Source organism: Orcinus orca, chromosome 9 (assembly GCF_937001465.1).
Source record: "Orcinus orca chromosome 9, mOrcOrc1.1, whole genome shotgun sequence".
Classification (NCBI taxonomy): Eukaryota; Metazoa; Chordata; class Mammalia; order Artiodactyla; family Delphinidae; genus Orcinus; species Orcinus orca.
The window spans coordinates 8,389,949-8,406,149 of record NC_064567.1 but is presented as its reverse complement, the minus strand read 5'-3'; the positions used below and the strand labels follow the sequence as shown (position 1 = coordinate 8,406,149).

General features: G+C 36.0%; 1 protein-coding gene across 2 annotated transcripts in view; it reads left to right on the top strand.

Moving 5' to 3' along the window:
• The window catches only part of CNTNAP2 (contactin associated protein 2), a 2,019,732-nt gene that overhangs the window by 1,054,129 nt on the left and 949,402 nt on the right, over positions 1-16,201 (top strand). For both annotated transcript variants that reach the window (XM_049714704.1, XM_049714703.1), the window contains exon 10: positions 14,353-14,502. In XM_049714704.1, the coding sequence (XP_049570661.1) occupies positions 14,353-14,502 (150 nt within the window). The remainder of the gene's footprint in view (positions 1-14,352; positions 14,503-16,201) is intronic.

Below are 16,201 nucleotides of genomic sequence, written 5' to 3'. Positions count from 1 at the left end.
TAGCCGGGAAGATGGGGGATCAACAGTTTTAACAGCATATTACAGTAAGGCTGTGCACAACAAGGGAGTGCCCACCTTTGGGATCACCTCTTGTCAAAGATCCCTAGCTGGATCCCCAAATCTTCTCAGCTACATTTTGCCTTCCTCATTTATCTTTCATTTCTTTTTCCTCAGCCATCTCACTCCAGTTTATAAAATATCGGGAAATGTTTCATAGCAATTATAAAAATGTATGTAAAGATATTTAAACCTCATTAGATGGTACAATAAGGCAAACTTTTTGAGACCAGGAATCATCATATTTATTTTTATATTTTCTACAATGTTTCACATAGGTATTCCCCCAGAAAAAGAGGAATTGATTTGAATGTCCTTGCCATTTAGGCAATGTCGATTTCCTATAAATAGGGATGATTTTGTGCCTTTAGGGAAAAATTGTATGATATTGCAATTTATCTGAGACATACGTGGAACAAAGATAAAAGACTAAATATAACTTAGTTAATTTAGATTTAAGAAATGAATTGTAATATTAGTAATGATAACTTATTTTCCCAAAATTGTATAATAATCGTTTCACAACTATAACTTTCTACTTTAGACAGAAACAAAACAGTGATTTAAACAACAATAATAAATATTTAATAATAAATAACTGACATATTTGTTAAAAAAAATTAAGGAACAGAAAATATAACTTATAAGCCATTAAATGTAAAAAATGGAAAGTAAGAAAAGTAATGAATCTGAAAAGGATAAATGAATTGATAGTATTCTCATTGCCCAATAAAGTCAGTGATGCAAGTAGAAGATGAAGGGTTGTATAAACCAGGTTCTTAACCTGAAAGAAGAGCTAAACCCCTGACATTACATAAAAATTTTGGATATATACTAATAAGGATTTTTCTTAGGACAGGATTCATACTTTTCTTCAGATTTTCAACATACACCATTACTCAGAATTCTTCTCCTGTATAGCTGAACCATTCAAGGATTCGGTATTCTCACTCCTTACCTGCTGTATTCTGCTCACCCCACTCCAATTATCATCGACCTCCATATTCCCAAATCTAATGTCCACTTCCTGTCCTTGTTTTACTTAATATCTCAGAAGCACTTAAAAGATTCAACTAGTCCCTCTTTCTTGAGTTAGTCTCTTCGTTAACATCACATTCTTCTGGTTTCTTTCCTATTTTACTGGTACTCTTTCCCAGTCTCTTTTCCTGGGCCCTCATCCTCTTTCCAACTTCTCAAGTTCAGAGCATTCTAAGACTCAACCTAAACTCTCTTCTCTATCTCAAAGCTCTCTCTTCGTAACTGTATTCAGTCCCATGATTTATGCTCATGACATCAGATTTTTATGTCCAAACCTTAACTCTTCCTTGGGCTCCAGACACAAATACACAACCACCTCCCGACTTCTCTACTTAGATGCCTAATGGACATACCAAACAACAACTCGCTTCCCCAGTCTCCCATTACTTAGTTAAATTGCTTTGATTTCCACTCAGTTGCTTAAGTCACACATTTTTCTCTTTCTCTAACTTTTGATAACCAATTAATGAGTAAGACCTGTCAACAGGGGACTTCCCTGGTGGCGCAGTGGTTAAGAATCCACCTGCCAATGCAGGGGACACGGGTTCGATCCTTGGTCCGGGAAGATCCCACATGCCGCGGAGCAGCTAAGCCCGTGTGCCACAACTACTGAGGCTGTGCTCTAGAGCCCACAAGCCACAACTACTGAAGCCCATGTGCCTAGAGCCCGAGCTCTGCAACAAGAGAAGCCACCGCAGTGAGAAGCCTGCACACCACAGTGAAGAGTAGCCCCCGCTCGCCACAATGAGAGAAAGCCTGCACGCAGCAACAAAGACCCAATGCAGCTAAAAATAAATAAATAGCTTTATATATAAAAAAAGACCTGTCAACAGTACTTCTGAAGTAGATGACAAGTCTGACCACTTTTCTCATTGTTAACCTCTGTCCAAGCCTCTGTCGTCTGGTCCTAACCACTGTAAGAGCTTCGTAATAGGTCTCCCTCCTTTCACTCTTGCCTGCCTAAATCCATTCACTGTACAGTAGCTAGCGTCTATCTTTAAAATAGCATCATGCCACTTTGTGCATAAAACATAGGTTTTCTGTCACACTTAACATTTAATCTTCTAATTACAACTTACAAGGCCCTTAACTTATTACACTGTTGCCTATCTTTTTCCTCCCATTTCTCAATCCTTCCCCCTTAATCTCTATACTCAAACCACTGTAGTCATCTTAGGGCCTGGTACTTCAGTACACCAAGCGTGTCTCCCTTCAGGGCGATTGCATCAAATTATCACATGACTGGCCTCCTCTTATCCTTTAGGTTTCAGATTCACTGTCACCTCCTCAGAGAGTTCTCCCTTGTCAATTAGTCTTATCCCATGAATCTCTCTATCACAACATCTGTTTTATTTCTGTTATATAACATTTATCACCATCTGAAATTGTACCTATTAACCTATTCATTATTTGTCTACTGTCTGTCTCTGCACATAAGAATATAAGCTCCAAGAGGGCAAGACCTTTTCTTCTTCACCATTATATCCTGGTGCCTAAAACAATGCCAATTACGTGGTAGGAAATCAATAAATGAGTTCAGAATAAAACTCTAGAAGAGCTTAGGCTAGTGGAGGTAAATTTCCATGTTATTCTCCTTAGATTCTGAAAGGTGAAACTGAAAGGACAAGGCTGCCAAATCTCCATCAGCACAAATCAGAAGTTAGCAGATGGTGATCATCACTTGCTTCTTCCTTTTGTACTTGTTCACCTTTAGTCATAGCATCACAGCAATCTGAATGGTTTGCAGTTATGATAAAAACTAGAGTAAAGGACATCAAATACTAAGTGTAATGTCTCTTGGTGTAATGAATCTATTTTTTCCTTTATTATACTTTATTTTCCAAATTTTCTTCAATAAGTTTTAAAGATGAAAAAAATTATAAAAGTTCTCTGCTTATGATCTGAAATCCATTTAAGCTACCACTGCTTAATATGCCTTTATCTGCCCTATGTAGACACATGCACAACTCACAAAATATGATGTCTTCCTTTTGTAGAACTTTGAAAGTTATTTTCTTTATATATACATGTAGTTGTCTTTGTACAGCAAAAATGATAATGATAAAATAAAAACTGCTACTAACTATTGATAGTATAAGGTGGCTCCTATATATTATAACTCATGGATTATTTATAACAAATTTCTGACATAGTATTATGTCTTCTGTAAGTGAAGAAACCAGGTTGCAGAGAGGTTTAATAACTTGCTCACAGGAAAATAGCTAGATTTTGCTAGAGCAGAGATTATTTCAGACTTACTTCTGTATCTCTAGTGCTAACATGGTGCCTGGGAAATAGTAGGTACTCAACATGTATTTATACATGAATGGAGGAGTGTGGTTGGCATTTGAATCCAGGTATGAATGACACCCAGACACTTAACTGCTATACCACACTGTATCTTTGGGCTTATCTATATGTGTACATTAATCAGAAGTCCTATGAATTAAAATCTTCTTTTAAATTAGCAACAGCTTCTTATTTAATGCAATTATATTACATTTTATATTCAAGAGAGGATAAAACACTGGAATGAAGGAATGTAAATGCCAAAATTGGTACATGAACTGGACTCCTAGATTGATAAGATGTATTGAAGATGATATTCACATAATCATATTACTACTAAAGATACTTGCTTTGGAAGATTGTCTCAAGAAAACAGTCGTCATTAAAATGGTCATAAATCTTTGAATGAGATTTTGAAGTATAATGATCTTTGGCTTTTGGCTGGGAATCAGTAATGGTTGAAACAATTTTTAGAGGTTTTTACTTGAAAATTTAGTCTTGGAGTAGTTATTTTAAGTTTTTTAACTTCCTAAAATATTGATATCCAAAAGTTAAACATACAGAGTCTCATTGGGTTTCCCCTGTTTAGTAGCAAATGATGGTGTGTTCTATATTGGGTTTCTCATTGTTTGATAATGCAATAAACAAAGTATAAAGTGGGCATTGGATAAAATTTAGATGAATTTAAAAATGAATATCATCATTCCTTTTATCTGATTTTAAATGTTTATATATTTTTGAGGTAAAAATTACAAAATACATTTGGTTTTCATTATTCATCATAGTTATATTATGCATAGTTATTGCAAATACTCAATTAGTGAATACTGAACCATTGTTCGTACAAGAAATACAGGGTTAGGTTCCTGAGAACCTGTGGTCACAACAATTGCATCAATACATAACCTTGTTTTTGTATTTGCATCAATACAAACCTTGATTTATGTATTTCTGTTTAAAGTTACCTTGTTTAATGCATATGATTGATTCATTAACATTGAACTCACAACCAACAGCATTATAACTTATACCTGAAAGAAGTTTATCTAATGTACACATTTCCTCTTTGTAAGGCACATCACAGCCTTCTTGCACTTAGGAACACTAAACAGCATTTCAGCACTACATTTGGGGACCACTTTAAATGGCAAAATTGACAAAAAGCACAAAAATGCAAAAAAACATGGCACTAAGTATACAGTGAAAAGAACACTTGATTTCAGGATAAGAGCTGAAACAAGAAGGCAAAGAGATGCCTTATTTGACCTCAGTTGGGAACTTGTGAGTCGAGCGACTCCAATTTTTCACCGGTCTGTTCATGCGTGAGTCTGTGAATGACCAGAATGCACCACAGTATTGATTTGGGTTAGAAATAAATTTTAGCAATAAGGTGAATACACAAGTACTGAATCCACGAATGAGAATCAACTCTGTGAAACGCACAGATCTTAAGAGCACAATTCAGTGGATTTTGATAAATATATATACTTATGCAACCAACACTCCAGTCGAAATATAGAACATTTCATTACCTCAGAAAGTTTCCTTGTGCCTCTTACAGTCCATGCCCGTGTGCACCCTCCCCCACATAGGCAACTCATGTCCTGATTTCTATCACCATAGACTGGTTCTGCCTGTTCTAAAATTTCCTATAAAAGGATTCATTCAGTATACTATTTTTTTGTGTCTACATTCTTTCATGCAAAACAGTGATGTCCAAACCACTAGTTCATTCTTCTTTATTACTTAGCAACGTTTTCTTGTTTGAGTACACACTGTATGGTTATACAATTATTTCCAATTTAGTCCTATTATGAGTAAAGCTGCTGAAACATTCCCGTACAAATATTTTTGCAATGTGCATTTTGATTTTGGGGGGAAAATAGTTAGCAGGGAAATTGTTGGGACATAGGATTAATATATGTTTAACTTTATTTAAAAACTATCAGAGTTTTCCGAAGGGACTGTACAATTTTGCATCCCACCAGCAATGTATGAGAGTTCACATTGATCCAGGTCCTAGTTAGTCCTTTTAATTTTTAGCCACTGAAGTGGTGTAAAATTGTATGTCATTGTTGCTTTAATTTCCCTGATGACTAGCAATGTCAAGAAATGTTTCACGTGGCTATGGGTATTTAATTTACCTTTATTTGTGGTATGACTTTTGCCCATTTTTGTCTTCCAGTTATTGACTTACAAGAGCTTTTAGTGTATTTCAGTATGCTCCATGTTCAGATATATATGTTGCAAATATTTTCTTCTAGTCTCTGTCTTGCCTTGAATTTTCTTAATATGTCTAATGATGAGTGGAAATTTTTAATTTTGATGAAGCCCAATTTATCAAGTGATTTTGATGTCCTCTAGGACAGCAGTTACCAACATTTTTGGCACCAAGGACCGGTTTCATGGAAGACAATTTTTCCACAGACTGGGGGTGGGGGGTGGGGGCGGGGCACGGGACGGATGGTTCAGGCAGTAACGCAAGTGATGGTTCAAGGGTAATGTGAGCAGTGGGGAGTGGCAGATGAAGCTTTGCTTGTTCGTCTGCCACTTACCTTCTGCGTTGCAGCCCTGTTTCTAACAGGCCGCAGACCAGTACCAGTCCTGGCCTGGGGGTTGGGGACCCCTGCTCTAGGAAATCTCTGTTAACCCCAAAGTCCTAAAGATACTCTATGTTATCTTTCAGAAGCTTTATACTTAGGTTTTTATTTTTGGGTCTAAAATCCATCTAGGATTAATTTTTGTGTGTTGAGTAAAGAAGAAATTGAGATACATTTTTCCCTTTATTTATCCAGTTGTTCCAGCACCAGTTTTTGGATAAAACAAAACAAACAAAGAAACAAACACAAAATCACCTTTTCTTTCCCCATAGAATTGCCTTAGAGCCTTTGCCAAAAAACAATGGATCACATATGTTTGGGTCCGGTTCTGATTTCTTTATGGAATACTATAGCTTTATAACAAGTCTTCAAATCAGATGATAAGTCCTCTACTTGTGTTTTTCTTTTTGATAATTTTGAATATTTAAGGTTTTAAAAATTCCTTATAAATTTTAGAATCTTCTATTTTTATTTCTACAAAGACTAGTGTTGAGATTCTGACTAGGATTGCATCGTATATATCTGTTTATTTAAAAGTTTAATTTCCCAGCAATGATTTGGCAATTTCGGTGTGAAACTTTTAAAGCTCCCCAAATGACTCTAAGGTACAGACAAGGTAATAAAATCTATTAATCTGGGCTCTTTCTTTCTCAAAAGATTCTGAGTGCCTGAAAGGAAAGAATTCATCCCATCTCTAAGATTCTACATATTAAATTAGTGATGGAGTCATATCTAGCAACACAAAAAAAATGTCATGCAGTAGGCCTTCCCCAATGTGTATTTCTAACTTAAAGCTTCCATTCAAGTGGTTCTTTCAGAGCAAAGACATTCCAAAGTGACGTCTGTCTATACCAATACAGAGGAGCATTTGACAATTTCTTCAACTTAAAAAATAAAAGTATTTTGTGCCTACCCAAGTATCGTATTACATGTTCTCTCTGATTGCAGTTGACCATATTTATATGGTTTGGATTGATGTGTAAAAGTGAGCAAGATTAAATTGGATTGATTTCCTTATGGGAATTATAAAGATAATATAAGTAATAGTATGTGGCATATTTACATAGAGATGTATTTTTTCTTATTGCATAAATAGGTAACTGATAACTTATGAGACATATTAGTAACACCTCAGAGAATACTGTAACCACCTAAAGACGAATTTTATAGTCTCTGAGAGTTTTCTCTCAGGATTAAATGTTGAGCAAAAGACTGAAAACTCTAGTCACTGTAATTTTATTGAAGCATTTTCAAACAGATGTTACATCTTGGTTTGTGACTATATTTTAAATACTTACTTTTTTTCAACATTCATTAAACCAGTCTTCTTTTGTCTCTAATAAGAGAAACATCTGTTTCTTCTTGTTCAATCAAAGCAACCACCTCAAGAGTCTTACTTTAAAAATAGTACCATTAGAAAGTCAGCCTGGATAGAATATGCTTCATTAACATTTTACATTTGTATACAAAACAAGTTTTTCTAGAAGTTATAAGTTAGGGAGATGCTAGAGAAAATACTGTAAAACAGTTTCGATATTTTATGAAAGAATTCAAGCCAGAAACTGGAATATGGCTTCAAAGATGTTGGTTTTAGGTTAAAAAGTCTCTTTGTAAAAATGTCAGTTTCCTTTTGTAATGTACAGTTGAAAAGTTTTTATAATTATGAATTAATGAATAACTGGAGGTATCATAAAGTAAATTCAAATAATCTTTAAGTATAAAAGTACATCAAAATTGTTGAATAGTGTATATTTTTAAAACAAAAATACTTTGGAAAATGCGTACTACAGTTTATATCAGTCTCCTCAAAATTAGTCATCAGGCGAAGTCCTTGCTTGGAATTGGATTTGATTTTTGGAAATATTCCACAGACATTCAGAACCACACCTATTGAATAATCTAGTTGAAAACAAAACACATTTTGGGGAGGTGAAAGTACATCTGTGACTATGATGGAATAAGACCTATTTTATTGTATAGCTCAAAGTTGGCTTTAGAAATTGTTGACCCTGATATTAACAAGAGATATATATTTAGCTACCTTCCCAAATTCCTCAAGACTTCTCTTGTACTATAAAATTCATATGGGGAGGTGGGTATTTATTCATAAAGAAAACCAATGTTTATTCATTTCATAATAGTTAATACTTATAGAATTAACGTACAACAACCCAAGTTGGTATTTAGAGAGCTAGTCTTACTCACTGAATATGAAACAATAGCTAATATCTATTGAGAGCGAACTTACTATGTGCCAGGCACTGCTCTAAGTGACAATGTATATACTTAATTCTCAAAACTCTATGAAGTAGATACTGTTATTATCCCCATTTAATAGAGAAGGAAACTGAGGCCTAAAGAGGTTAACTTGCTGAAGGCCCGGCTATTAGGTGAGCAGAAATGAGATTTATATCCATCTGACTTTAGAGTCTATGCTCTAGATCCTTATACTGTTCTGCCTCTCAGAGGGTGAGTCTGTAAGTCAGACACCCCTGGCTTGTAATCTACCTCTGTCTCTTATGGAGCATGTTACACGTCAACCTGAATAAAATATGACCCCAAATGAAAGGCAATCCTCCATTTTCCCAACGAGATAATTAAGAGTACCTTTTGACTTAACTTACATATATAAACTTTTAGGGCTGTGGGTGAAAATGTCTCTAATATTTAATTACTATTTTTAAAATTACATAAATAATTTAGAAAGTTCTTTTTTTTTTTTTTTTTTTTGCAGTATGCAGGCCTCTCAGTGTTGTGGCCTCTCCCGTTGTGGAGCACAGGCTCCAGACGCGCAGGCTCAGCGGCCATGGCTCACGGGCCCAGCCGCTCCGCGGCATGTGGGATCTTCCCAGACTGGGGCACGAACCCGTGTCCCCTGCATCGGCAGGCGGACTCTCAACCACTGTGCCACCAGGGAAGCCCAGAAAGTTCATTTTTCACTCTCACTTTTTGGAAATAATTATGTTCAAATTTCTTCACATGCAGTGTTAACATCAGTGTCTTTGTCATAACTTTGTGAGTCATCTAACACATTTTTGCAGAACAAATCATCTTCAGCTCTAAATTATTTGAATACAGAATTTTTTCCCACATCTAATGCTGTCACTGGCCATGTTTTTCTAAGTTTCAAGTGCCCATTAGCATAATGTTAGGACACTTTTTTTAGTTGTCTCATATGTATATATTCATGATCTCCACATTGTTGAGTTATTATATTGCTGTTTTGTTTAGAAGGCTTATTTATAACTACACCAATATTTGTAATTGCAATGCAATAACCCCCAAAGAAAAAGTACTACGTTTAAGTCTCTGCTTTTTTCTTTGTAAAATGGGACTTAACAGCCTTCTTTGTTTTTTGACCTAATGGTATAGATACAGATATGCTGTTTCCTAGCTGCTAGGCACTGTTCTAATGCTATGCAAACCGTAATTCATCTACTCCTTAAAACCAATCTACAAAGTGGATACTACTATTTGATTTTAGAGAGGAGAAGCCTGAGGCACAAAGAGGTTAAGTAAATTGTCCAGGTTGGCAAGGGCCAGAGCAAACACAGGCAACCTGGCTCCTGGGTCAGTCCTCTTAGCTGCCACACTATTTTCCTGCCTTTCTGCCATCTTGATGCTCATTATTGAGAAAAGGCAATAGATTGACACATACAGAGTTAGGTAGTGCCAGGCACATACCAGGCTCTTAGGAAATATTAGCCGTATGAGACGTGGGTCTCTTTTTTAAGTATCAGTAACTAGCATCCTTATTTGATCCTGAGTCACTCTCCAGCCACCAAGACCCCACAGTGTCTGGGATTATGGGTCCCTGGTGAGTCTCTCTATTCCCTGGGACATTTATTGCTCCAGAATATTGAGTGAAGGGATACCATCTCTTTAATAGCAAATGAGACATGATGCCTTAATCCTATTTGGTGATGTGTTCTTTGTTGTTTACAACTCACAAATTTCTAATAAAACTTGGGATGATGATACATTTTTTTTCTTAATACTGTATTGGTATTGTAAGTGTATATCGTATGATCAACTGCACGGTTCTGAGTGAATTTTATAGAATTCCAAAAGCTCTTAAATTTCGTTAATGTTCTGTTTCATATGAATTAAAAATTACTAAAGAATATTGTTAATTTTTTAAAATGCCTCAAAGAGGCTATTCCATATAGTTTCTCTGAAGCAAAACTAATTCTGTACTACTTCCCAAGTGGCAGGTGGCCCAGGAAATGGTAAAGGCAAAACTCAGTAGTCCGTGTTTCATACAAAGTTGTTCAGGTCTCCCTTGCACTGAAGGGAAGGGACACAAGAGGAGGGAAATTATGCTGAAACTATGGCGTCTTCTTTTTTCGCACCATAAAATTTAATGGCTGTGTTCTGAGTGGGAAGAACTAACTGTTTGAATGCAAAAGGCCTAGATTAGGATCTCAACTCTACAAACTGACAAATGATAGCATGTTAAAGATCATTGATTGATCCACTCATAATAAAATGAAAGGAGTGAACACAGAGTTCTCTTTACTAAGTTTCACAAAGTATGGAGATGATTTAAATGAATGCTCCTGGGCTTACTTTAATATGCCTTAGGGAAATAATGCTAGAATTTGCTTAATTTCCATTCAAATTACAATTTTAGGGGAAAAACATCAATGTAAGAAACTACTAAAAGACATGTAGAAGTGGGATCTTACATTACAACAAAAATCTGATGACGCAAGTGCTGAAAGTTGGCAGATGAAACCAGATCGGTGTCTCAGTTTATTTACAACCCTGACGCTATATGAGACAAGGGTACTCCAGAAACTCCCTCTAGATGTGGTGGCAGATGGAAGTGTATGTGTGTGTGTGTGGGGGGGGGGGGGGGGGGGGGAGGGGGTATAAGAGAACTCTGATCACAGATGCACAGAGTCTATATACCATGTTTCATTGTTGTTGGTTTTTCTTTGTTTGCTGTTTATAAGAACTCAGCCTCCAGAACTAGATATAGCTGAGTTCCCGTTCTCATACGGGATGCCTAAACGTTATTAGATTCAGTTCTCTCACCTATTTATTGGGGATAGTAATTCAAAAAAATCTTTTTCTGTGAAATATTGTTTGGAACTGTTAATGTTAATCGTCAAGAGGTATGCCTCAGCAATCTATGATAGGAATGGGCCCCGAATATATGAAGTTCATTCTTCAGTGGGGCAAGGATGACCTAGTTTCTCAAAAGAAAATATGTCACTTCTTAAAATTTTTCTTTATCCATATGTTATTAAAAAACCCTCCTGATGATTAGCATTAACAGTTCAAAGTAATAATTGGAATTAAAATGAATAGAAATCACACCTGAAGCTCAGATGCAGCAGTGGCTGCTATCAACAAGGCTGCTTTTATATGAGGTCCAATTTCTTTAGTAATTAAGTTTCTTGAAAAAATAAAGTAACCTTTTTACTTTAATCTGATGGAATAATAGACCTTTTTGTCATGAACAATTAAGCTGGTGATTTTCCCTTTAAAAATTAACTTTATGATGAAGAAGTTTTCATTAGAATTTTTAGGAAGGCTTTCTGGTCTACCAGTTAGAACAGAAAGCCCTGTTACTGAAGACAGCTTATAAGTGACTTCCTCTGAATGTGTGACTATTTAGGATTAAACATTTGTAACGTTACTGTCCTTGGGACCCATGCCCCAAAACTGCATTTCAAAGCAGGGTTCATCACATTGTAAAGGCAAAAATAACAACCAAAATCAAAACCATACACTTCTGTGGCTAATTAACACTAACCCCAGTTTTATAATTTAACAGAATATGTTATGGTGACGGTACAGTCTTCCATGAATCAGTTTTGTGGGAGAACCCACTACTGGAGAAGGAATTGTTTCAGTAAACACTACTACTTGTCTGACAGCTAACTGACTTTACTTTTAGAATAAGACTGTATGTTTACATAGTAATTTCAGTACAAAAAATATGTATTTGTATGTATTATACATTTCATAATTTGAAAATTATTTAGTATTAATTACTTTAGAGCTGTTTTCCTCCATTGAAATAAAATGTGCTCAATAAATGTTACTAAGTTAAAAATTGAAAATCCTGAAAAAAAATACCTGAGGGATGATTATTTGTAATGATATTTTCTAGTACAGTGTTAGTTAATACTACATATATGTGACTATCTTCAAGCCCCAAGAAGCCTTACTTTTTTTCTTTAAAATGGTGTTTCTGTTTAATAATGTAAACCAATCACTAGATTATGCTTTTCCTGTAAAGGACAATGTAGTAAATAGTATAGGCTTTGTGGGCCATGCAGTTTCTGTAGCAACTGTTTTTGACTCTGTAGAACAGACAATGTATAAACAAATGAGTTTGACTGTATTCCAGTAAATTTTATGTGGACACTACATTTGAATTTTATATAATTTTCACATGTAATTTAATATTGCTATTATTTTATTTTTCAACCATTTAAAATGTGAGATTTATTTTTAGCTCTCAGGCTGCACGGAAACAGATGGCAGCAAGCAGTATTTAGCCTATAAGCTGTGGTTTGCAGACCTCTGATCAGAAGCTTGGAAGCCATCATTCGTGCTTCACTGATTTTCTCTCATTCCATTTTTGGATACCTTTTCATGCTAGGCTTCTCTTTTGTGAGGCTGAACTGTACCTTCAGTAACTCCTACCTGTGGATTCTAGATTAAGCCATCTGGAGTAGTCTAGAACAAAATAGTTTCCCTTTCCATAGGCCTTTATAAGGTGAAAGAAAGTCACTTTGACTCACTTAGATTTCTGTCTCTCTTAGTGTTCCTTAAACTCTTTCAAGATACGTTTGTTTGAAGGCTGTTCTCCTCTCTTTACTCCTTAATTTTCTAATTATTATTTGAAAAATGAACACAAACTAAACAGAAACTTTGTTATTTTCTGTCTAATGGATAACTAAATAGATTTTCTATTTCTGAAGACCTTTGTACTAGGCAAGAGTGGAATGTGATTGTTAGGGAGTTGTTGATTTATTTTGTTGATGTTTATCTGTTTAAATATAACCTAATTCATTATAAAGATATCTTATTTGTAAATGATCAGATAATCCTGGTATCATTTCCCATACCTATTAGTGGTCAATTAGCACAAATAACTGCTGTAGGGAAGGAAAACTTTTCCTTTCTTCCCCTCTAGGTTCTTTGGCTAATCTAAGAATTAAATTGACATCAGACAGATTTCCAGGAGGAAAACAAATATAATTTATTATTATTATTATTATTATTTTTTGCGGTACGCGGGTCTCTCACTGTTGTGGCTTCTCCCGTTGCGGAGCACAGGCTCCTGTCGCGCAGGCTCAGTGGCCATGGCTTACGGGCCCAGCCGCTCCGCGGCATGTGGGATCTTCCCAGACTGGGGCACGAACCCGTGTCCCCTGTATCCGCAGGCAGACTCCCAACCACTGTGCCACCAGGGAAGCCCAAAACAAATATAATTTTGTACGTATGGGACCTCTCCAAAATATGAGACTCAAAGAAGTGACCAATGTAGGGCAGATTTTATACCTTTTAGCTGAAGAAAAAGATTAATTTTGTAAAGAATTAACAGGACAAAGAAGTTTTGGGGTAACTTTGGTAACCCAGAGTTTTGGGTTTGGGGTAGTAGATTAACGAATTAGTAACATGGTTTGTTTATACAGCCTTCTTGGCCCTAACTTCCCTCTCTCTAGTGATAAGGAAGCCTTGTACCCTCCTGGTACAGGGAGGGTACGTTTCACATGAGAGATTTGTTTCCTGCTTTCAGAGGGACAAAGGAGGGTCAGAGTATCCTTACTGCACTTGCTGTTTCTTAAGTAACTTTAATTCAAAATAATCAGTATGCCGAAATAGCATATGTTGGGGTGGCATATTCTTCTCCCCTTCACTGCACATACTCACACATTCATTCTTTAGTCCTTTATTTCTATTAGCTCTACTTGCCAGATGTGGCTATTGAGAGGCAATGACAGTACAAAAAATAGTTCTTAAAAGCAGAGAGTGACATGAGATAAAATTACAAATCCTTTTTCTCATCTGAGAGTGAAGTCTAGTAAAGCTAACTAGAAAATAAGTTATTAAAATAGTTCATCATCGTCTACCAAACAACTTAATTCACTCCATTTTCTCATGTACCCCGATGGCACATTATGTCCCTACTTGATTGGGTTATGTTATGGCGTATTTGGTCTGGCGGAGGATAGAACTACTTATAATATTAAAGAAGATGAGATATTAATTGTAGCCACAGTGAATTTTCCTAGATGAAAATATATTCATTTTTACTTACAAAGCTCTGACTGTTGTTATTAAAAATTATTTTAAACTGAATCATCTTAAGAAAAGAAATGGCCTTTTCTCTTGTATCTAACAGGTTCTGGGTTGAATGACGGCCAGTGGCATGAAGTCCGTTTCCTAGCTAAGGAGAATTTTGTTATTCTCACTATCGACGGAGATGAAGCCTCAGCAGTCCGAACTAACAGTCCTCTTCAAGTTAAAACTGGCGAGAAGTACTTTTTTGGAGGTAAGACTACCATTTTTTTAATTGGTTAACTAATACATTGCTAAAAATGGAGTTTCAGTAAAGTTTGAAGTATTTATATTGATTCAGTGGACTCAGGAGATCTCAGAAAAAAAGCAAACAAACTCTGTAACCTCATTGAACTAAAAGGAGCATCAAATTTATTGTTTCTTCATGATAAAGTGTTAATATGATGTCACCATATTCTTCTAGTCCAATTCAAATATTCTAAGTATAAAGCGTGAGATTCTGAATCCATTCATTCTCATAATACTATTCTCAGGAATCATGTCCTTGGATTATACATTGGTCATCTCTTGCTGTGTAACTAATTACCCCAAACCTTAGTGGCTTAAAAGAACAAACATGTATTATCTCACAGTTTCTCTAGACCAGGAATTCAGAAATGACTTAGATGGGTGATTCTGACCACCTGGGTCTGTCATGGGGTTATACCCAAGCTGTTGGCCGTGGCTATGTTATTTGAAGGCTTTATTGTGCTAGAGAGTTTGCTTCCAAGACGGTGCACTCACTTGGTTGATCGTTTGTGCTGGCTATTGGCTGGGGTGCCTCGGTTCTCCTCTATGCAGCTCTGATCCTTTGGGGCCTCTCTTCTTCAAGTGGTCTCTTCTATGGATGATGGGGTGGGGTGTGTGTGTGTGTGTGTGTGTGTGTGTGTGTGTGTGTGTGTGGAAAGAGAGAGAGAGAGGGAGGGAGGGAGGGAGGGAGAGAGAGAAAGAAAGAGAGAGAGAGGGAGAGAGAGAGAGGGAGGGAGAAAGAGATACAGGAGTAATAAGAAGAGGAACAAGGTTGAGAGAGAGAGAGAGAGAAGTGGAGAGGTAGGGAGGGAGAAGGGGCGGGGAGGGAAAAGCCAGTAAGTGGGAGAGAAAATTTATGAGATAGAAGCCATAAAGGTTTTGTTCTTGTTTGTTTTTAATAATCCGGTCTTCTGTTATATACAATTGGAAGTCACATCCCATCACTTCTGTTATATACAACTTACTAGAAGCAAGTCACTAAATCCAGCCCACACTTAAAGCAAGGGGATTACACAAGAAATCAGGGGTTATTGGGGCCTTCTGAGAGGCTGCCTAACACAGGTTGCCTTACATGAAGCCACCTTATCACAAATATCTTGATTCTTAAGTAATAAAAAGATTAGTGGAGTGGAAGATTCTTTTAATGATAAATTCTACTTCTATATGTGAAAAAGTGTTGGAACACAGATCTGACATGTTTTCTAATTTGAGAAATGCATCCTGCCAGAAAATGTTTTTCTTCATTAATGAAACGTAGGGATATCTTTTATTAAAATGCTAGGTGTGTTGCCTAGATCAATACTAATCTTTCATTAGATTATTCCCTTTCTCATTCTAATCACCCAATGTGAGATCTAAAAAAATACATTGTATCCTCAGAAAAGGCTTTGGTTTAAGCTTTAAAAAGTATGTATACATATACTTCCCTCTGCAAATATGCCTATTAATATTCCTATATCTGTTTATTTGTATATATAAATATATGTTTATATATCACTATTTGTATATATTTCTCTAATTATTAGAATAAGCCTACTTGACAACAGACATCTTGTATGTCTTGTTTCCTGCTTTATCCCCCAAGGTCCTAGAAAAATTCCTGAATATAGTAGATGACCAATAAATATTTGTAAATGAATTAATAAATTCTGAAAAAAATCAAG